Here is a 23,171-nt window from a genome sequence, read left to right on the forward strand (position 1 = left end):
CACGCTGTTTAGGGTCAATTTGTAATAACAAAAAGTAGCCGAAATCACTGAAGTGTTGTTTTGGTACAGTTACAGCGCCTTAGTACAGTGTTTTTATATTAACTTCGTTGCTGGTTAACTGTAATTAAATTAATAGACTCCAGTGCTCTAGTTTGCAAGGAACATGCAACGCCCTCCTGGACCTACTATTAGAACTATTGAACCAAGACGTGAGTCGGAACCTCCAGCGGAATTAGAATGTCAATTTGTTATGCGTTTACCCCCAGTAAGTTGGGTTTTTTTTATCATTTTTTGCAATTGTTAAAGTCAAATTAAGTAGATTTCTAACACATATTAAATTCACACTAAATACGGCGGATTTTATACACTACAACTGCGTATTTTAGTATGGTGTTAATAGTTGTCAAAAGCAACATCGAAAAATGCAGAAACCACAACAAAAAGACGTTTAACATCTCGCCAAATATCCACCCAGGATAAATTTCTACATTTCTACAGACTAAGCAGTGGTGGATCGTGCATATATTTCTTAGGATATATATACTAGTATTTATTAGAACTTATTTAATTAAATGTTAAGTATCCTCAAAACGTATGAAATTCCATTTTCTTCACATTGGGGTAACAGTATAGTATAGGGAAAACACATTTCACTTGTTCATTTCGTCATTTTTTACATTCGTACTTACCTATTACGCATTCCGAAACACTGTTTAAGGTGGGATTTCGCTTCTTTCACGAAAATAGCTTCAATTTTACACATATCGAGTAATTATTGTTCGTTCCTCACACACACAATATGTAGTCAAGATTTGACATGATCAGAGGGTTTGCAGTGTTGCAACATAAATGTGTTACCCATGCACGAAAGCTGTTGCATCCATTTTCTTCCAGCCGGATGTTGCCTGTGTGTAATGACGTTGTTCGGAGATGTTGCCACGAACCATGCACAGGTAGCCCCACAACCCATTCACGGATAGCCCCACGAACCATTTCCGGTAAGGTTAGGTTAGGCAATCTTAGTTTCTGTTCCTGAAACAATGTGAAACAGCTGTAAAAAAAATTTGGTACCAAAAATCCACTTATATCGCCTTTTTTCTTTATTTTCATATGTGACGCCCGCTTTTTAACAACAGATTCGTAGTTAGAAAAAAAAAAAACAAGTTTAGTTAGTATACCAAGAAAAAGGTGGCTGCAGTGGCTCAGTCGGTAACGCATCTGACTACCATGCTAAAGGTCCCAGGTTCGATCCCCGGCCGGTTCAAATCCGGGAACTTTTCTAACGATGGAAGCGGCCCCGGTGCCCACCCAGCGTTGAATAACATGGGTACCTGGGGGAAACCCTGGGGGGTAAAGGCGGCCAGGGGCGTGATGCTGATCACATCACCCCCACTCACGACCGGATCAAGAAAGTGTGGGGCATTACCCCCACACCCCCTATACGCCTTCATGGCATAGTGCTATGCACAGGGGAGCACGTTACCTTTTTTTTTTACCTTTATACCAAAAATTAACAAAATTGGAGACATTCTCTATATTCTTAATTCGCTCTTTTTTTTACATGGTTCGATTTCTGTTTGTGTCTGTTAAGACCTACTTCGGAGTTTTAGTGATTAATTGCTGTGAGTTTTCTGGAGAGTGATTTTTTACAATGTATAATCCTACATAGTTCTTTGTTTGTGAGCACCCATTGGTTTAGTGTTGTCTTGGATACTGCTGCTGCCATCTGCTTTACATGCGTGGTGTGCGAGGAGATATGTTACAAAATGCTTTGATTGTTAGGTTATAGAGGTCAGTTTTTGAGTCCACTTTTATGCACAGATAGGCAAATTGGGACTGGATCTAGAGTTTAAAGTGGGATCCAAAAGAATGTGCCTCCAGTGGGTATCAAACCTAGGACCCCTTCATTACAAGGCGACTTCATTACCACGACACCATCGGGGAGGCCCATTGGACAGGTCAGGTTTAGGGCTCTTAGCATACGTCAAACATCTCAAAATTATTCTGTTGTTAGGTTAGATATATCAGGTTTAGATTCTTAACATTGAAATAATGTACCTAAATGCTTGCAACACCTGATCACATAACATCTAGTCTCAAGCACAAAACCCCTTTCAAGCCTCACATAAAAATCCAACAGAGCTCTCTGTCTGCAATATATATTTTAAATGATACCACGTAGGTATATATCATTCACATATAAAGGGATACATTAAATTTCTTGCAATTTTTTTTTATTTTATGAAATGTAATGTATCCCTTTTTATACGAGGTGTATTTTTAAAGTAAGTACCGTTTTGAAATTCCGCCGCTGCAGCGCTGCGGTCAGTGTCCCGTGCATGCACACTGTGTACCTACATCTGTTGGCAAGCCACAGATGCCATTGCGGCAACAATCGATCGTGTATACATTTGCTTTTGTGTATTTAAAATGCCTCCGCCGATTGAGAATCCCGCCGACTGTGAAATACCCGCTGTTATTTGTTTTCTTAGTGCTAAAGGCGTGAAAGCAGTTGAAATTCACCGTCAGATTTGTGAAGTGTACGGACAAAACATTATGAGTGATGGAATGGTACGCAAATGGGCAAGAGCTTTCAAAGATGGCCGAAAGGATGTTCATGACGAGGAGCGGAGTGGGCGACCCTCAGTGATCACTGTCGATTTGGTGCAGAAAGTCGACGAAAAAGTGAAAGAGAACAGACGCTTCACGATTTCTTCATTATTAGAGGAGTTCCCTGAAGTTTCAAGAAGTGTTATCTACGAAATTGCTACCGAACGCTTAAACTATCGAAAATTGTGCTCACGGCCATGTTGCAGTGGCTGTCAACTCAGGCGGCAAACTTCTATGATGACGGAATACAAAAGCTTGTTGTTTGATATGATAAGTGCCTTAATATTGTTGGCAATTATGTGGAAAAGTAGATAAAAGTGTGGTCTTTCATGTAACAATAAAAATGGTTACAAAAAGTTTACTTGTTTTTTGTATATATCAAAACGGTACTTACTTAAAAAATACGGCTCGTATATGAATGGTATATATTGTGCTTTCATTTAATATAATATTTTTAGTAGACTAAACTAAAACTAAATAAACTACAGTTCTTTTTCATTTCCCATTTTTGGCAATAATTTTCTCTTTTTTGGTCCTTTTTAGAGTAAAATTTTGCCCTTTAAAATCCAGTCTCTAATCATCAGTTTTAGTCTAGAATGTACTAATTGCTTTTGTTGTAGCCTACATCTATCTGTACCTCAGACATTTGTATAGAAAAAGAATTTCTACATTTATTGTTATATTTGAACATGTAAACATGACCATGAATATTGGTCACAAGACAATACAATACTGATCACACCAAAATAAGAGACAGGAATGTGCCTATGTACCTACATCTTTTTCATCACAGCTATAGGATACTACAGGGTGCAGCAGAAATAACTCCCAGATTTCATATGTAAATAACTGAGCAACGATAGATGTATGCAAAATTTTATTTCACAGTTGGAAAGAACAAGGTTTACCATTTTGTTTCCCATATGTACTGGGAAACTCCAGGATTTGCCACTACCTAATCTGGCACTAGTGATGAGGGCAAATCGTAGCAGCAAAACCACCAGACATAACTAAGAGGGTGATGCAGAACTTCAGTGCGAGACTTCAGAAATGTGTAGACCGTTCAGGTCGGCATTTGGATGATATAATTTTCAAAACAAAGTGAAGTAATGCCACCCAGAATGGTGACTTGTGGCAATCTTGACAAAAAAATGCTGCATATTGTTCGTTGTAACTGTGCAACACAGTGGTACGTTTTGTTATTTGCAAATGTTCCACACAATGGTAAACCTTGTTCTTTTCACCTGTGAAATAAAATTTTGCATAACATCTATCTTTGTTTTGTTATTTACATATGAAATCCAGGAGTTATTTCTGCCGCACACTGTATAATGGTGGTGGCCTCAATGGTTTTGTGCCCTACCCCCTATTTCAAGGTGGAAAGGAAAGAAATTATGCTATTTGTGACCTTTATGAGAAGTTGTCACTGAAACTATGATGGTTGTAGACATTAGCCAAGGATGTTGTAAAATTATGTATTCCAGGCATAAGATAAAGTTCATATTTATGATTTTGCTACAGAAGATGGTTAGTTTGAGTCCAGTTTGAAATTATTGTAAGTATGAACTTCTTATTAATTGAAGTAATTCTTCCCCATTGTGCAGATCTTCATGTTCTTATTAATTGGTTATGTGAAAATGTGTAATATAATTGTTTCTATAATAGACCAACAAGGTATTATAATTAATCCATACAGTATTAATTATTAATTAGGGTGCATTTCATAGTGACTTTTTTAAGTATATGTTTTTATTGTTATCTTTGTTAGGAACCTGCCAAAGCACTTAGAGAAACACTAAGAAGTGGAACAATGAATGTGAAGGACAGATTAGGCATCAAATTAGAGAATGATATGCGATATGGAGAAGTCCGTTTTGATCACTGGTTGATGCATGCTAAGGTATTGTATCTTTTACAACATTCATAAATTATGCACCTATATTTACCATGTTAAATACAGGTAATTTTATTAAATTGGTTTGCAAGATGTAAATAAGCCTGAGTCGTGATGCTTCCCTCGGATTTTTAATTTTTTTGTGTCTGTGTTAATCGTTTATTGTTTGCGGTTATGTCAACAAACAATGAATTTCATATGAAAGGTTGCAAGCATGTAATGCACTTTGTACACAAAATGCAAGCTGATAAGAGGGCAATGCTAATTGAGAGTCAGAGATGATTATATTCTGTCCCAGCTAACTGTGAAGTAGGCGAAAAAAACAAGTTTCTGTGCAAGTAGTGACGCAAGACGGCTTCACCAATGAACACGTAAGAGGAACGGAATTGCATGGAGTCGGGGAAATCGACTGCAGTTACCATCCTTTCCAGCAGCATGTACTGCTTTGCTTTGGCCATTCGATTTTCTTCGCTTCTTTGACGCTATGCGCGGCCTTGCTCCACAGTTAGCTGGGACAGGGTATAGTGTGTAAGGTTGATATGGTTACTCATATAACCATAGTGCTGTCTGTATTTTTGTGTATATTGTTTATTACTACTACTGTGGAGTTCTTCCAAAGCAAAGCTGATATTCCCTTCTCTAAAAGAGTTGAATCATCTTTGCACAAATTCTTCAAGCTAGTCAAGGATTTAAAAAAAGACTCTCAGCACTGGTTAGACAGTAAATTGTTTTAAAGGTTAAAATATGAAGGTGGAAAACGAATGGAGGAATTCTCTGTCGTAAAGGGCTGTGGATAAGACCTTCTAATATGTGTGTGCGATATCATGTGAACAACTCCGAGTCAGTTTATCTAGTGTGTGTATGCTGTTAGGCTGCTTGCCTCCCTCGTTGCAAAAGCTGCCAGGTAAACAAAGCTTCCCATACTGATCCAGTGTTGCAAATTTTAAACTTGCATTGTTTTTTTCTTCTTGAACGGTATTTACGTGAACATTCAAGAAAATATTTGTCTAGATTGTACAAAACTGGGGATATTAATTTCTGTGCTGTTCAACATAATCTGGGGCAGAACAAACAAAAGTAGATGAACTCTTCGTATTACCAAAAAGAAAAAAAAGGGCAATTAAAATCTTCATGCCCAATCACCCAAAAACTCGAAGCACAACTGTCACCTAACACCACCTAAATTATGGCAATTCTGTCCATTACAATGACAGACTTGCACTTTCCTGATCCAAAACAAAATCTTTTGGAAGTAACAGGAAGGTAAGGGGTGATCTTTCTCAAGACACCCAATTGTCAACCTGACTTACTTTCACGTAGTACACCCTGACTAAGAGACTGTGGTGTCTGGACCAATGGCCAGTATAATTCTGATGGGACTAGTGTTGTCTCCTGCCCTTATGAATTTGTGATTGTCCCTTCATCACCTTTCATCCTCATCTTCACAGTTAGATAAAACTGGCAGAAACTCGAAGTAAAATAAAACAAATCAATCAACGCTGTCCAGGGGCTTTAGACAGTTCAATCACATATGCAGTATGCAAGCCTCAACAAAGCCATGGGGCCTCCCCGATGGTGCAGTGGTAGTGTCGTTGCCTTGTAATCAATGGGTCCTGGGTTTGATATCCGGTGGAGGCACATAGTGGTTCGGATCCCACTTTAAATTGTAGGTCCAGTCCCGATTAGCCTATCTGTGCATAAAGTGGACTTAAAACACCAAATCAATCAACAAAGCCACCGCATCTTCAAGAAACTCTTAAAACTAAGGCTGATCCAATATGACTTTGAACCAATGCTGATACTCGTACCTATTCCCACCGATACTGTTACTTGAAAATTGCAATAATTAAAATTTGTTCAAAGTATTGATAAATATTGGTGTGTAAATATTCTTCTCCAGTAATATGCATTAAATTAGCAAGAAATTTGCTTTAGAATATTCAAGAATTATATCAGAATATTAAAATATACATTATGTAATCACAAAATATATAGTTTTTGTGCAAAATAAAAAGAAAGTTTGAATTTTGCATAATAAGACTCCGTGAAAGTGTTGGGTGGCAGTTTTGTGAACCCCATTAAATACAAAAATGCTGAAAAATTCCAACTGATATGTTCTGATACCACTGGCATCGGCCAGTACCGATACATCAGCATCGGTATTGGCTCAGCTGTACTTAAAACACCTAACGGTCTAAACCACTATCATGTAATCTCAAGTATATCCATTATGTGGTCACTTACTCTAGGGATATGGTATGTTTTTTTTTTCTTTACTTGCACTTCTCTTCTTTTATTGTTTTGCCGTACCCTTCAAAGCATAATTTAGCATGTATGTTACATATACATTCTTGTTAATCTTATGCAGCTGTGTCCAAGTCCTTGCCTTGTACTTTATATTGTAGTAGGAATCCTCAGTGACACCTGGTATGTTGTTACACTCCACTGTGTGTATTTGCAGTTGTAAATATAAACAATAAACAAGCATAAATAGTAAACAACAGAGTACATGCTTCACAAAATTTGAGTGAGCAATAGAAATTTATCCATTACAAAATATCCACTAATTACATTACCTTTTAATATCTTAGTACATATACTTGAGATTTTTTCTTGTGTTGAAGTGGAAACATGCTAAATATGTACAGAGGGGCAGGCCCGTAGCTAGAATTGATCTCCGAGGGTGGGGGGGCTCACGGTTTATCAAGGAGACTTTGTAAACCGTCAATTTTTTAAAAAATTAACAGTACTAAATGAAGATGTGTGTTTGTGGAGAGGGGGGAGGGTTATTAACTTATAAACTTATATAAAATTTACAAATATCATACAGATACTACATTTTCTACATCTTTTAAACCTTCTCTTGGGCGTTAATTGATTGATAGATACTGAAATCCGTCCATTCCTTACAGTGGAGGTTCCCAAACTTTTTCGTTTAATGGTGCCCCTAGTGTTTCAAGATTTTTCCAAGGCACCCTAGTCAGAATGTGGGCCTATCTAGCACTTGCAACTCCCAATTAGTGTGGTTAGGTTGCTTGCCTTAGTTAAAAAATATACACATATTTCAAATTCAGAAACATTTTACATGTAACAAGTACTATAAGCAAATATTTGGAACAATCATTTCAGTGAAAATAATGTAGCATTTTGCGGTGCTCCTAAATCCCAGCCAGGGCCTCCCCGATGGTGCAGTGGTAGCGTTGTCGCCTTATAATCAAGGGGTCGCGGGTTCGATACCTGGTGAGGCACATAGTGGTTCGGATTCCACTTTAAACTGTAGGTCCAGTCCCGATTAGCCTTACTGTGCATAAAGCGGACTTAAAACACTAAATCAACCAACAACCAACTAAAACCCAGCCACGGTGCACACTTTGGGGACCACTGCACACTCAATACTACATTAGATGATACAGATATATATATATCACACACAAACGCACAATATTCAAACACATTGCCTACACTACATTTCACCCCTAGCCAAAGTAATGACACTCCCCTTCGTTCCCAAAACTTGGGAGCTGTTGACCTTTGATGATGATGCGAAGGGAATTTGCTTGATGTCATCAAAGTCACAGATTTTTCTCTAAATGGGAGGTTGCAACAGGCACAGTTATAGAAGCCCCCTGTGAAAGAACTTATATGGTCTAGATAATCTTCTAAATATTTGCACCTACTTAGACTTCTGCTTATAAACAAGATGAGCGAATGTAATAGCTGCTGTCCATGTTCTGTGGATTTATCTTTAAAGTTGTGAGCTGTCTACATGTTCACTCTTCACTGGAAACAAATTACACAAAATAGTTTTACCTAATGTCAAGGGGAACTGATGCCAGTGTCAGGGGGGCTGAGCCCCCCCTGGCCCCTGCCTGGCTACGGGCCTGCAGAGGGGAGACCATGGTTTTGTTTAAGAAAATGAGTGTAGAAGTTTTTTGAGAAATTTTTAAAGCTTCCATGCTTTGGGTACACACATTAGTATTTTTGTTTCTCATTTTGTTTTGTGCACATTGTAAACCTGTATTCTTTCCTTCCAGGTTGTGGACATGCCTACAATTATTGAATCTTTAAAAACGATTGATAATAAAAGTTTTTATAAAACAGCTGATATTTGCCAGGTGAGTTTCAAATATCACATCTTATTTTTTTTTAGTAATTACATGACAAGAACAAATTAAAGGTTGCATATTAAGATTATACATTTTTGTTGTTGTTGGTTTTACAAATAAGTAATCAATGAAATATAAAATAAACTGAATGAATACTACATTCACTAACTTAATTTAGTCATTCCTTATTACAAAATTAGTCTGATGTGAGCCTCCATGGCAAAATGGTTAAAATAATATGTTTGAATTCTGGATAAAGCATATATGCCTCTTCATATTCATTTGCTTATCTATTTCATAAATTAAGGATTCATCCTTGTTAGTGCAATCAATCTAGAGATGTAAAATAGTGCTGCAAAATAATCAAGTTATAAATGCAGGTGACTTTGATGGGACAGAAACCACAAATACTCGAACGAGGCCCTCGAGATGCAAGGTGGAGGAATTTTGTGCGTAGAGTCACTTCACACAAATCAGCCCATCCTTGGCCCACAAAAAGCTCCCACAAGGGCACCAGTGGCTATGCTGGTTCACAGTCAGGTGGATGGACCCAGATAATGTTCCCAGCCGTGGGCATGTATAGCCATGACTGAATTGAATGCACGAAACTAAGTTCCTTACTGGAACACCATGTTGGCTACTGAAATTGCTGTCCAATTGAAAAACACAATTTTTGTTTGCAGATGTTAATATGCAAAGAAGATGATGATCAGACGACAACAGATGAAGAATCACCCAGCAAAACAAAGAAGAAGGATCCAAATAAAGTTGACAAAAAGTTCCTGTGGCCACATGGTATAACACCCTCTCTTAAAAATATCCGTCGACGTAGGTTTAGAAAGACGTTAAAGAAAAAAGTACCGGTACGTATCACTTTTTGTTCCCATTTCTTTGAAATAACTTTACATTAGATTTGAGGTGCTTCACATGTTTTTAACTCGTTAGTCAAAGGTAGAAATGTTGTTAAGTTTTAAAAGAAGCACATGAATGCATTGTCTTGCCCCACATACCCCCAACTGATATCTTTAAATGTTTTAGATTTGCATCTTTTGAAGTATTCATTCAACAAGCTTAAATATTAGGAGTGCGACAGATTAATCAGTACTCCATTGATATCTGAGGATATTGGTTGATCAGTAGAATTTCCAATATATTTATTGATCTGCTATACCTATAGCCTGTAACTTAGTGCAAAAATCTACCATTTTGTTAGTTTTTATGAATAAACAAAAATACGTTAGAGTATTGAATTTCGTCTACTTACGTAAGTGAGTATGTATTCGTTGTAAACTACGTTTCGGAAGCTTTACTGCTTCCTTCTTCAGGTGGTCGTATTTTAGGCTTGGAACATCAAGCCACGTCGGAGAAGTGTCATGCGAGGATACTAGGTGAAAGGTTTGGGTTAAAAACAGTTCATAGTGCTCGAAAACTACCTTTGTTAAAAACCCTTAAAACTCTCGAAAAAAACATGTTAAAACCACCACCACGGTGACTTGAGTGGCCGTTGAAAGCCCTAGTTCCCTGCCAAGGTGAAGCGTGCGAGCAGCTGGCGCCGTGCTACGGAGTGGTGGGGTTCCCCTCCCACGAGAGAGAGAAAAAAGAGGGGACATGCATGGATGTACATTTCGAAGATTCAACATGTCTACAAAACTCTTGATTCTTAAAAATAACTAACATTGATCCACCTAACTGGTGCAGGTTTTATTGTAGCAGGAGATATTTCCAATTTGTTTTTGTAGTTGCATGTATGTTTCTTTCGGAAGTAGGATTTTCATGGTAGGGAATTTTTACTGAGACATGGTTAAGCTAATACCAACTTGGAACCATACCAATACTTGAGCATGGCAGCAATTTAAAATTGTTCACAATAATTTGGAATATTTGATTGTAAGCAAGGGTTGGAAGTTAATAAATGGTAATATTTTTGGTGGGGAGGGGGGATTATGGAGAACAATTTGTATTTTTGTTATTTAGTGTTGGTTTTATGCCACTTTTGGCTGATCGTGACAATAAGGACGAGTGATAATTAGATGAAATTAATGAAGGGACACTCACAAAGAACATCCATGCCTAGGCTGGAGCTTGAATGCAGAAACTGCAGTGGTGAGATCAACAGTTGATCCCTTCATGTGCTGAGCCACCAAGGCAACTTTAGTACAATGTTTCCTGACAGTCAAAATTTGGAAACGTTCTTTTATTTTTGCTTATTTTCCTTTATATATATATATATATATATATATATATATATATATATATATATATATATATAGGTTATTTTCAGAACATTTGCAGGTTTTTGAGGTTTCTTCACTGATGTACTCTTTTATGGTCATAGCTGCTTCCTCCAGATTTCCACAACAGAAATCCATCTTGTATTTCCACCTAAGTACAGAGAGTGAGAGCTGTCATTTTCTTATGACAGGAAGGAACGAGTCGAAGACTTAATATTGTACAATAACACCGACCAAATTCTCTCCCTTAGCTTCCATAGTTGAAATCACCAGTACTTTCACAAGTACATGTCTCTTTTGCCATTTATTTTTAAAAATCAAGCTTATCCCTTAATATCTGAAGTAATTTTGTAGGCAATTTTTAAAGGATTCTTAGATCTTCAACTTCCAAGCCCTAATTCTAATAATTATATTGCAGTGTATTACACCAATTGGTTCATTTTTGTATGTGCTACTGCTTATTGCACTTAATTTGCAGTATGTTGAAGCTCCTGAAATAGAGAAAGAAGTTAAGCGTCTCCTGCGAGTGGACAATGATGCAGTAAATGTCAAGTGGGAAGTGATCAATGAGGATGATGAGAAAATCAAACACGGGCTTGTAAAGGAAGAAATGGGAGGAAGTACAACAGGAAAAGATGGTGACACTTCATTAGAGACAAGCAATCAACTCAGTGGTGGATTCGGTATGAGCTCTCTTATTAACTTGTACATATGTTTTACAAATGCAGGGATAACTGTGGTAGAGCAGTTTGTATTGTGAGGTGTGTGATTATTAGAATATTTACCTCTTTATCATATATATTGATTTAACAAAATGGGAAGAAAATTTTATTAAGATGTCTATGCTATTTCGTATGTAGATATTTATTAGGTATGTGACAGGCTAGTAGGTACTCTAATTAGATATATCCTATAATTGTACTGATCCAATAATGGGTAACTTAGTGCAACATCTGTCATTTTAATTGAAGCACCCCACATGCTGATATTACAATATTAAAAAGGTATGCACCTAGGCACATTGTAAGGTTACAATCCAATATTTCCTAAGATCAATGTTGCCTGTATCCTCTGACAATATTTTCTGGGACATCAATTTTCCTACATTTTTCATGTATATACAAAGGCTGTCGCAGAGAAGGTGAGACTAATTCCTGTATAGAAAAACAACGACCTCCATTGGCTAGCAAATGTACTAGGGTGAAAATTTGGTTCATTAGCTGCCGATTGAGACCAAAATGAGTGCAATAGGTCAAAAAGTTGTGACTGCGTAGGAGTTAAAAGACAAACATGTACATGGACCCCTCCAAGAATCATTAAAATGAAACAAAAAAATTACAAACCACAAAATTTTTATTCAGAATTAGCGATATCGAGTAGACGTACATCTTTTTCAAAATAGGCACCATTGACAGCTAAGCAAGCATCCATACGCTCCTGCCACTTTGTGAATGTCTTTGAAAATTCGTCGTCAGGTAGCGAACTGAAGAAAACTTGCACTGCGGTGATCACTTCTTTGTTCGTCATGAAATGACGACCACGTAAAGCGGCCTTTAAAAGTGGAAATAGCCAAAAGTGCAAGGCCGGGAAAATTTATATTTTTCTCTTCGTCGTGTAATCCTGAAAAGTCTACGTGGTATGCGGGCATGCATTATCGTGGTGCAATATGAAGGAGTTCTTCAAATGCGGCCTCTTTTTTGCTACATGCTGGCGCACAGTCTCAATGACTCCTTGGTAATACTGTGGCTCTACTCAGTCTGTCTTGATCGGCATATGCCTGTTGAAACATTCCATATGTTTCTGCAGCACTTTTTCCTAAACACCAACAAAATTTTATGGCATGTCGCTGTTCATCTTGAATACTCATCGCGAAAAGCAGTGTTATACACAAAAACCTGGAGGGGTAAACGAAACACGTTCCACGTAAATCAACACAGCTGCTCACTAACGTGGTTTCGCAACATGTGGCAACTTGCTACAGAAACAGAATGAGTCATCCTACACGAGGCGACTAGTGTCGAAACCATAGGCAGTGTTTCCAAGCCAGGAAAAAATCTGTCTCACCTTCTCTGCACCAGCCTTTGTATCTTTGCTTCTGGAATACCTAGATCATCAACTTTTATTTCACGGGTGACAGTACATTGTGGGACAGATAGTAATTTTATTTCAGCTTTCCCACCTGTTTGCGATCACTTGCAACCCCTCTGCCCTCTTTCTACCTGTTTATATGTATTTTGTTAAGACCTCCACATGTAAGTGCTCCTTTTTAAATGTCAACAAAGAAACCAAGTGCTCGTGGTGAAATATTGGATTTTAACCTAATGATGTGTGCCTCTTAATATGTCCTAGTTTTGTAAAGTAAAAAGTCTGTAAATACGTAGTTTTTCTCCAAAGCAGAATTCATTACAATCACAATTATGTACAATAATTAAGGAGGTTAACGAACCTCATATTCAACAAAAAAAATATTTGTGGCCACGGTGGCTCAGTCGGTAACGCGTCTGACTACCATGCTAAAGGTCCCGGGTTCGATCCCCGGCCGGTACAAATCCGGGAACTTTTCTAACGTTGGAAGCGGCCCCGGCGCCCACCCAGCGTCGAATAACATGGGTACCTGGGGGAAACCCTGGGGGGTAAAGGCGGTCAGGGGCGTGATGCTGATCACATCACCCCCACTCACGACTGGATCAAGAAAGTGTGGGGCGTTACCCCCACACCCCCTATACGCCTTCATGGTGTGGTGCTAAGCACAGGGGAGTACTTTACTTTACTTTTTAATTTTATGTTGGTACTTAATCGGTATCGGCCAATATTTCACATTGCCCCCCCCCTTCTTCCCCTTATTAATTTTGTTTCAAATGTGCAAGTCTTTTCTTTAAAAATTCAACTTTCTCTTCAGTCATCTTTAATTATGTTTTGTACATTTACTTAAATTAGTCTTAATGCCTCTTCAGCTGATGGCAGTGGGTGTTTGTCATTATAATTCATAATTGAATTACCGATTTTACATTCTCACATTTTTACATTTTCTTGCATTTTAAAGTTTTCATCTTCAAAATCTTGAAAAGTGTATACTTTAGGTTTTGCTGTACTTGTATATGTCTCTAATCAGTTGTTGCATACATGGGATGCCAGTATTTCATCTGATCATTGTATTTTTGCAGCTGAACATGATATATTTGGAGAGCCTGTTAGTGACTCCGAAGAGGAAGAAGATAATACCAACATTAATATAATGGAACTGGAAGAAGAAAATAGCAGGTTGTCAGCAGAAGACAGTCGAATGTCAGATTCCACAGTGGCTACTTCCTTGCAGGTGAGTGGAAATGTAATTAATTAGTTCACTAAAATTGTGAACTGAAACATTACTGATAAATGATTAGTGATTAGTAGTGATTCGACAACACTACAATACTGGAAAGCATTCATAGTTGTAAGAAAGTTTTGTGTGTATATAGAATGATACATCTTTGTCATGTTTACATGCATGTGAAATGAACATAAATTTGGCATTGATTTCTTTATTAGTGAATTTTACCATATTTATTATTTAACCTTTAGTGGATGGACCCTCGTGCAAGGGTAAACTCTCTGCAGACGGGACCTTTTCAAACTTGCCACAAAGTACAAAAAAATGTATCTCGAGAACTAATTGTCGTAGAGTGATGAAAGCTGTTTTGTTTTCTCTCTTAAAGACAGGGCTTTTAGTGGAGGTAAAATTTATACATTGTGCCCAATAGTGAGTGTTAAAGGAAGAAGAAAAATGAATTTATAAAAAACAAAATTGGCCCCTGTGGCCACCACAATAGACCGAAGTGAATGAAAAATGTAGTACATAAGAGTGGGGCATTCCTACAACCATGCAAACTTCCATTGAAAACAGGCTGATACTTCATGTGCAAAAAAATAAGAACCATGTTGCTACCTTACAGAGAAAAATTCAGGACTTTCAATAGTAACAATGGATATATTGTTTTGTAATTCCAGTATTTATATATATGCTAATGAACAAAAAAAAAAAAAAAAAACAACTGAAATATCATGTGTAGTTTTCAAGAAGCGGCATCTTATTTGCTGCCACATGGTATGGACAAATTTCAAATACGTACCCCATGGATACCTGATTGTCACACGTTAAATTATTGCTTTTGTGCATTATTACATGTAAACTTTAATTTTTTTCAGATAAAAGCAGTGGTTTAGGAGTTAAAGCCCTTTTTATAAATTTATCAAGGGGTATTAAAGGACTTTTTCAATCTACACTTGTTAGTAACAATGGATATATTCTTGAAGCTTTCCTGGTGGCAAATGATGATGTTTTCTCTGGATATCAGTCAGGTGATTTCCGGATAGGCTTCCGAGTGGCTATCCGGAAATCACCTGGCTGATATCCCGAGAAAACTTCATCAATAGATATATTGTTTTGTAATATGAGTATGTCATACCTTCATATCTGTACTAATGAACAAAAAAGACAGAACTGTAATATCGTGTGGTTTTAAAAAAATGGTACGTTAATTGCTACCATGGTGTTGGAATATATGTATACCATCCATCAACAGAAATACCTGTACAGGATATAAATATCCCATTCATCTGCTAAAGGTTAAATAGCAGCAAATGCAGTGTAATCCAACAATTCTAGTTGATAAGAGTTCGAATGAAGTGTGAGCAATTCATTTATTTTAGAATTTATCATTATTAGTCAGTTTTTCATTCTACAGCTGTCAAATGTTTTTGTTTTTAAAGAAAGGAAGTTAAGAATTGTAAACATACCTGGTTGTCAAGTTGCATTTGGCTGCAGAAGTGTATTAATGAGACATTTTGTATAATACACAAATATCTCGTATATACATAATGTACGATTTCTGAATTATTGGGTGGGATACATCCCTTAGTAACTGCTCATGTTTGGTGGTGTAATTATCAAAGTTTTCAAGTGAGGAAAAAACGTTTGTATGTGTGTAGACCCTGTGTATTACACCATTTTGTGATCACCAAATACAAAAACTACATTTAATAACATAAACTGTGTTAAAACAGGAAAGAAATGATGTGTGGAATATCTTTTAAAGAAGAAGGTAAAGTTATCTCCTGTGCATACTGGAGGTAGGCTCCACACGTTCTTGATGCCAGCCATATTGGAATTCATGTGATCAGCACCACATTACAGGTGCTCCCCATTGATTGGAGGGTAAGTGAGCCCCAGAGGGCCATTGTCAAAAATATTCCCACATCAGATCAGCTACCCAAGAAATCAAACATGGTTCTCTAGCCTGGCAGCTAGATACTGTACCAACTGGAGGTTATGATTAATATTTATAATTTTAATTTCTTCCAGGATCCACTTGACAGTAGACCTCTAGTCACACAATTCAGCAAAGAGATGTTTAGTTCAAGAGGCTCATATGAAAGGCCTGCCAAGCCTCCTTCATCCTCGATGAAACACGAACCGGAAATTGTCGAAAGCAATTACAATATGAAGGCCGAACCTCTTGCAATTGATTTTGAAATTAAAAATGAGGCATCTGAAGGTGATGAGTATCATGCAGGACAGCTTTCAAAATGTGAGTAAATGAATTACTTTTATTGTGATGTTACTAGTGTACTTATAAACATATTTCTCTGTTTAGGTGGCATTTCGTAATGGCACATCCTACCATCATTATGATTAACCTGTGGATAAACATAAATAAACTTACTGTAACTGGACCAGTATTCATTACTTGAACAGGGTAGTAATTTAAAATTCATCAGAACAAAAAAGTTACTACAGTTCACAATGCAAAACTAGATTTTGATATTTAGGCACCATTTGTTCTAATGTGTAGCATCTAGGTGCCAAAACTTATGTACACATCAAACCAATGTTTCTTTGCTTTCTAGGAACAAACATGGTATGAAATTAATATATACTGAATACAGTGGAACCTCAATTTTATGTTTTTCAGGGGACCAACGTGAACAAACTTAAAATGTGGGAAAATGTAAAATCGAGGATATTTTTATAGCATGTTGCTCTGTTGGCATCACAAAGATTGAATGCATAATGCAGGGAAATATAAAACTGAAGAACTGGGTTCCACTGTATATTACACATTTTATTATTATTCAATTTTTGGTTGCTGTGATGCTGGAGGTCTTGGATAGAAATCCTCACTAAAAGAAATTTCACATCAAAGTGACAAGTGACACATGTCACTCAGGAACGAATGAATCAACAGCAATGTTTCACACCGTAGAGGCATAACAAGCTGCACAAGCATGCATTTGATTGGTCAAATCGTCAAGTGACATGCGCTGCTCTGTCTTGAATTTCATCACTATTGTTCAATCAAAAGATGTAAGAATACATGCAAAATTCTCCATGTTTATAAGTATTAGAAATTGCATAGTTCCCAAAATTGGCAACTTAATAGATTCACTTATGTGTAAAACTAAAAGTTACCGTTGCATTTTCACATATTGATATAATGTTTTTATCAACAGCTGCCATTCGAGCTAGGCTGGAGACATTGCAGCAGCAACTGGCAGATTTAAGGTCAAAACGTCAGCAACAAGAGATGGAGATTCTGAACATAGAGAACTACGCATTGAGACAAAGATTTCAAGAAATTCTGGATTCACTTCTGAATGAACAGTTACAGAAGGAACAGGAGGTGAGTGACTAAAAAGAAAACCCCAGAAAATAAATTAATTTTATGGTCATGTGTACACACACACACACGCACGAATGAACGAACTGACGGTTTAAAAAGAAAACATCCCATGTGTAAATCGTGCATCCATGTTGTTTTTTTTGTTCTAACTGGCGTAGAAACATTTACTCAATAATGTTACAGAGCTGTGATTTTGTGCAGCTCATGCTAATTTTAATTTTATTCCACGATAATAAGTGGCCATTCATTCATAACTGCAAGCTCTAATTGTCCTGGTAACAGTAGAATCAGTTGCACTTGTAAAGTAGTTGATTAAATGAATACATCATTCAATATGTCTCCATTTTTAACATTTGTGAATAAATGTCAAGCTTAGCACACATGTACAGAAAACTTCATGTAGACCTTACTTACATTTGCATTTAAGTGCATGCAATAGTTCGAAAATAAATTTTACTGACATAATGGTGGGTGTCCAGTCTGCTGACAAATGTCATTATGGGCAAGAAGATAAGATGCCGACACTGAAGCAGTAGGTACCAGCTTGGAAACTTTCTTAAAAGTCCATCCCTTGCATACATTTGAGTGTGGCATTTTGTGTCGGCACTGCTGGTGTAATGGTTTCCACTCAGCACCTTCCAATCTGGCAAGAAGTGGAAGTCACTGGGTACCAGGTCAGGGCTGTTCAGTGTGTGCGAGATGCTGTTGTTGCCACTGTTTGTGCTCACATTGTCCTTAGTAAGTGAAACGCTAGAATGCAGAAGGCATGCTATCTTTTGTCAAATGGTAGCCTTTTATTTTTTATTTATTTAAGCTTATATAGGGTGTTCCGTATAGGATGCTGAATTAAATAAAAATAAGGTAAATATCATGAAAATAGTTATATTGCACATATATGTAAGCAGTATCATCTCCCATTTACGTATGAAAGACAATGTCAGGCATATGTCCACCCCTACTGAGTCTGCATGCATTTATATGCTCCACAAAATTATTAACCCTCTCGCAGATGTTTGTCCCAATGCCTCCAATCACCCGTATGATTTCTGCCTTCAGTTCCAAAAGGGTTTGTGGTTTGTTGGCGTACACCTGTGATTTCACAAACCTCCATAAGATGAAATCACACGGTGTAAGATCACATGACCTTGCCAGCCATTCCTGGTCCCCGTGCAAAGAGATCACTCGTTGCGGGAATTTTTCATGAAGTAAGGCAAGGGTCTCATGTGACGAATGGCAGGTTGCTCCATCCTGCTGAAACCAGAGATTGTTAACCTCCACATTTTCAAGGGTAAGCCACTACCGATTGGATATCATGTAACGGTAACTGCATTCCCCTCGTCATCCTGAAATGAATTTCACGCTCCTGGATTATTCGAAGATTTTCATTTCCCCATATTCTGCAGTTCTGTTTATTGACAAATCCACTGAAGTGAAAGTGGGCCTCGTCACTGAAGATCGTTTTTTCGGTGAAATCTTCATCCGGTGCCAGTCTATTCATAACCCAAGCTGCAAATCGCCTTCACTTCTCATGATCAGCAGGTTTCAGATGTTGGGTAATTTGGATTTTGTACGCATGCATATGAAAATCTTTATGCAAAATTCGATGTAACGAAGTAGTCGGAATGTTCAACTCCTGCAAACGTCGATGACTGGCAGTGACACTCTGTTGCACGACAGGGATTTGTTGCTCTGTCCAGCAAGAACGATTCCGCCCAGACAATTTCACTGTTGATACTGAACCAGTTGAACTTCAACATTAGTCTGCAAACCAGACTCATTAGGTGTTTTTGCACTGTCTGCGTTGCACTTTCACCACTTTGGTAAAATGTCTTCACAATGAGAACACGTTGCTCAATCGTAAACTGTTTCATATCGTAACCACAACAAACGAGTCAAAACAATTGAGGCTACATTAATCGGCATGACAAAAGATACCAACATTGATAAGAACAGGTCTGCCAACCTCGAAACAAAACAATAGCACTCGATTCAAATTCGGCATCCTATATGGAACACCCTTTATTATCCTACTGCAAAACAGTCAACAAGCTTAGTAAAGCAGTACGTTCATGTAAGAATATATATGTTAGAAATTTAGAATAATAAATTTAATGAGGTGGTAACTAAAATGTAAAGGAGCAATACAAAATACAGTAGAATATACATAATAAATAAAGGTAAAGTATTCCCCTGTGCTTAGCACCACGCCATGAAGGCGTATAGGGGGTGTGGGGGTAACGCCCCACACTTTCTTGATCCGGTCGTGAGTGGAGGTGATGTGATCAGCATCACGCCCCTGACCGCCTTTACCCCCCAGGGTTTCCCCCAGGTACCCATGTTATTCGACGCTGGGTAGGCGCCGGGGCCGCTTCCACCGTTAGAAAAGTTCCCGGATTTGAACCGGCCGGGGATCGAACCCGGGACCTTGAGCATGGTAGTCAGACGCGTTACCGACTGAGCCACAGGGGCCACACCCATACATAATAAATACATTAAAATACAATGTGATCTTTAGGATCAGTTAAAAATCATTATAATTGCTGACTGAGAATTTAGAAAATATATTTTTTTTAACATTCTTTACAGGTTGTTAATGACGCTCCTTTTTTTCTTACATGATACGTTGTAGCTCCTATAGATATTTTGGATTAAAGCAAAGGGACAGTAATATTCTTCCAAGATCTTCACAAAAAAATTGTGATAATTTTTGTTTCTTCTAGATGAAAGGCGATTCAAATTTTAATTTGTTCAATAGATTTTCATAGTTATAATATAATTTAAACAATTTCTAGAATGGGTCTGACGAATGCCATGTACATAAGTAGAAGAAGGTGAATGTTGTTCAGCCTTCAACTATGTCACTTTCATAGTAACGGTCTGCATTTACCATACTACCTTCAGCAAAGCCCAGAGCTGCAATGTGCTTATGTAACAGCATACACCCTGTGTAGTACTTAATGATATTCTTGTCCTCGTCTGTACATTGTCTCCAACAATGCACATGCTACGAGACCTATTTTGGGACTAAACTTCATGGCACAACAGCCCTTGAAGGGCCAAGGCCTACCAAGCTATTTTACATTGCAAGATACATGCTCAGCGCACTGCAGTCTCCTACTGTGTTGTTTTGTGGCTTTGGATACTGAAATCCACTACTGCACCATTTCTTAGTTCAATTCACAATGCTGGGTTGACACTGAAAATTTGGACTTTCCATCACGAATTGTACCTGAGACTGGTCACACCTCAGGCAAGAGTGCTAACAATTAAGCTACATGGAAGTTCCTGTATTAGCACCATTACTGCTATGTTGTATCTTGTTAAATCTGTATTTTAAGTTTCCAATTCCTTCCACAGCAAACTGTATTACAATTGTACTTGATCGAAACAGTGACTAAAACTTATTCATGATGAAAATGAGTATGGTGTAGAAAACTCTTCCATCTGTTCATAAAAGGTGTCACTACTATATTCTAGAAGTCAAAAACATTTTTTTTCCAAATTTACGCTTCTGCCAGTAAAATTATTGGTACACCCAATGGCGAAAGAAACAGTAGGCAAATTGTCCACCACCATTTTCATTCGGTCTGTATTACACAATGTGATGACAATGAATTGAAATAAGGACATCAATAAGCAGAGAACAATGGCTGCTTCGAACCAACATAGTTTCATTCCTTAAAACAACACAGGATGAAGAATTAAAAAGTAATGAAAATGGTGGTGGACAATTTGCCTACCATTATCTTTGCCGTTGACTGTACGAAATTGTTCGTGTGACTGATTCAATCATGAGGGAAAAGGCCAACAAGGTCACATGACTTTTTCCATCATCTCTATACTCCTTTTGTAATTACCATCCCATAAAACCTGATTGTGTCATGCTGTGAAGAGGAGGGGGTTTCCAATCCATTTAATTAAGTTAGAAGTAAATGTGTCTTTATGTTAGAAACTTCTTAGTCTTTGGGGGATGGTAAGTTGCATGCTACTTATTCTAATACTGCAGAAACACAGATATATACACACTTGTGCTATATGACTAAAGTGAGGATTTTTCCATTTGTTCAGTTTTAAAATGAGTTATATAAAGCTGCTTCTAGCCAGTACATAGTGAGTGGTTTGCTTGTGTAGAGGAGCAAAAAGAAAATATTTCCACTGTCAAACTACTGAAGATATAGGATATTTAGTTATGCCATAACTAATACTTTCGTCCTATTACTATTTTCTAGTACCAAGAACTCAGTACTCTCTTACAACTTCCTTGACTAATGGCTGAGAAAGATTAGGAATGCAGTAAAAAAACGGGGTTTCAAGAAGATAACATGTGGAAAGCATTGAAGAGATGAACATTTAAATATTTTGTACACACAAGGAATGAATCATGGACATATATAGTGCGGTCAATTTTTCATTTGAACTTATTGACATTACACGTGGACATTATGTGTGTTTGAATTTTTGTGTAAATATGCATATATAAAAACATACTTTGTGAAATATTTAATTCATTGGGAATAGTTAAAATAAATATTTATATAATTGTACCAATGTGGAATTATTTCTTTATGCATGTGCAAGGTATGATGCAGAATTTTCAAGAGTGGTGATGTCGCATGAATGGCAGTTGTGGTGGTGCAATGCAACGGTAGATGGTGGTACTGGCATATATTGGGAGTCAAGTGTATACAATTTAATGTGCCATATAGGGACCATTTACATCTTTTTATATGGATTTGTACAAGAGGTGATTCTACAATGGATCTGAGAACAAGGGCAAGTGTGCACCAAATGATGTACAAATCTCAGGAAGTGCAATGGAAACCCTGGCAATGATTACATAAGTGTTTGGGAAAGAAAGTGCAGCCCCTGGGGGTAAAGGCTGCCGGAGCATGGTACTGATCAGTTTACCTTCAAAATGGCCAAGAAGGATGTGTGGGACCCTACCCCCCACAGTTCCTAAATATGTGTTCACAGCACACTGCTATATACAGATCCGTAGACCTGCACCTGATTATCTGGGTGTGTGTTACATTTAAAAACTGAAGGCAAAATGTCAGTGAACAACGTCGAAGTAGGAGACCAGTTAACTTAGCAACCGAGACAGTGAATCAGCAGACAAGCAGCAAGTCGCTACTGATGAAATTGCCATAGAATTTAACATGAGTCACGACAGTGCAATTTTTTAGAGCAAATCCATTTTAGGAAATGAATAAATTCAAATAATATATTCAGTTCTCAGTACAGGAAAGCTGCACAGGACACACAGTGGAAGAATCCATGCAACATGTCTCGGGGACATAAACCCACTAGCCTGTCAAAAACAATATTTTTTTGCTGGTGAGATCCTATATCCTGACAAATATCAATGCTGTTAACATACTGAGCCATTGATTGCTGGCACTATTGCTGTCATTCTAGTGGAAAATGGATCGCTCGCTTTTGCACTGCAAGTTGTGTTTTACACAGTAATTAATAACATTTTGCTGCCTCCTACACTAGGAATATCCACAGGATTCATCCCGGGGGTGACACAAACAAGGCATTTTTTTCCAGTGGTGCCACAAACAAGGCACAATTCTCAAAATAGTGATACAGCTCAAAAAACGTAGCTGTTAGCTGGAATATGTTCATATATGTCAGTTAGTATTCTGAATATTACAATTATTCAGAT

General features: G+C 37.6%; 1 protein-coding gene across 1 annotated transcript; it reads left to right on the forward strand.

The window, feature by feature from the left end:
* The first annotated feature begins 32 nt into the window (after positions 1-32).
* On the forward strand, positions 33-22,044 carry Taf7 (TATA-box binding protein associated factor 7). The gene is made up of 9 exons (XM_083119159.1): positions 33-265; positions 4,379-4,510; positions 8,539-8,619; positions 9,294-9,473; positions 11,320-11,524; positions 14,006-14,157; positions 16,183-16,408; positions 17,331-17,500; positions 21,730-22,044. The coding sequence occupies exons 1-9, from the start codon at positions 164-166 to the stop codon at positions 21,763-21,765; spliced, it is 1,284 nt and encodes a 427-aa protein (XP_082975285.1). The 5' UTR covers positions 33-163; the 3' UTR covers positions 21,766-22,044.
* The last annotated feature ends 1,127 nt before the right edge of the window (positions 22,045-23,171 follow it).

This window comes from Lepisma saccharinum, chromosome 3 (assembly GCF_977018435.1).
Source record: "Lepisma saccharinum chromosome 3, izLepSacc3.1, whole genome shotgun sequence".
Classification (NCBI taxonomy): Eukaryota; Metazoa; Arthropoda; class Insecta; order Zygentoma; family Lepismatidae; genus Lepisma; species Lepisma saccharinum.

Bases quoted from the DNA above. Each gene is read 5' to 3' on its own strand.
- Taf7 (XM_083119159.1), top strand. From the start codon at position 164: ATGCAACGCCCTCCTGGACCTACTATTAGAACTATTGAACCAAGACGT. The intron at 266-4,378 runs GTAAGTTGGGTT...TATCTTTGTTAG, and splicing joins TTGTTATGCGTTTACCCCCA to GAACCTGCCAAAGCACTTAG. The intron at 8,620-9,293 runs GTGAGTTTCAAA...TTTTGTTTGCAG, and splicing joins AAACAGCTGATATTTGCCAG to ATGTTAATATGCAAAGAAGA.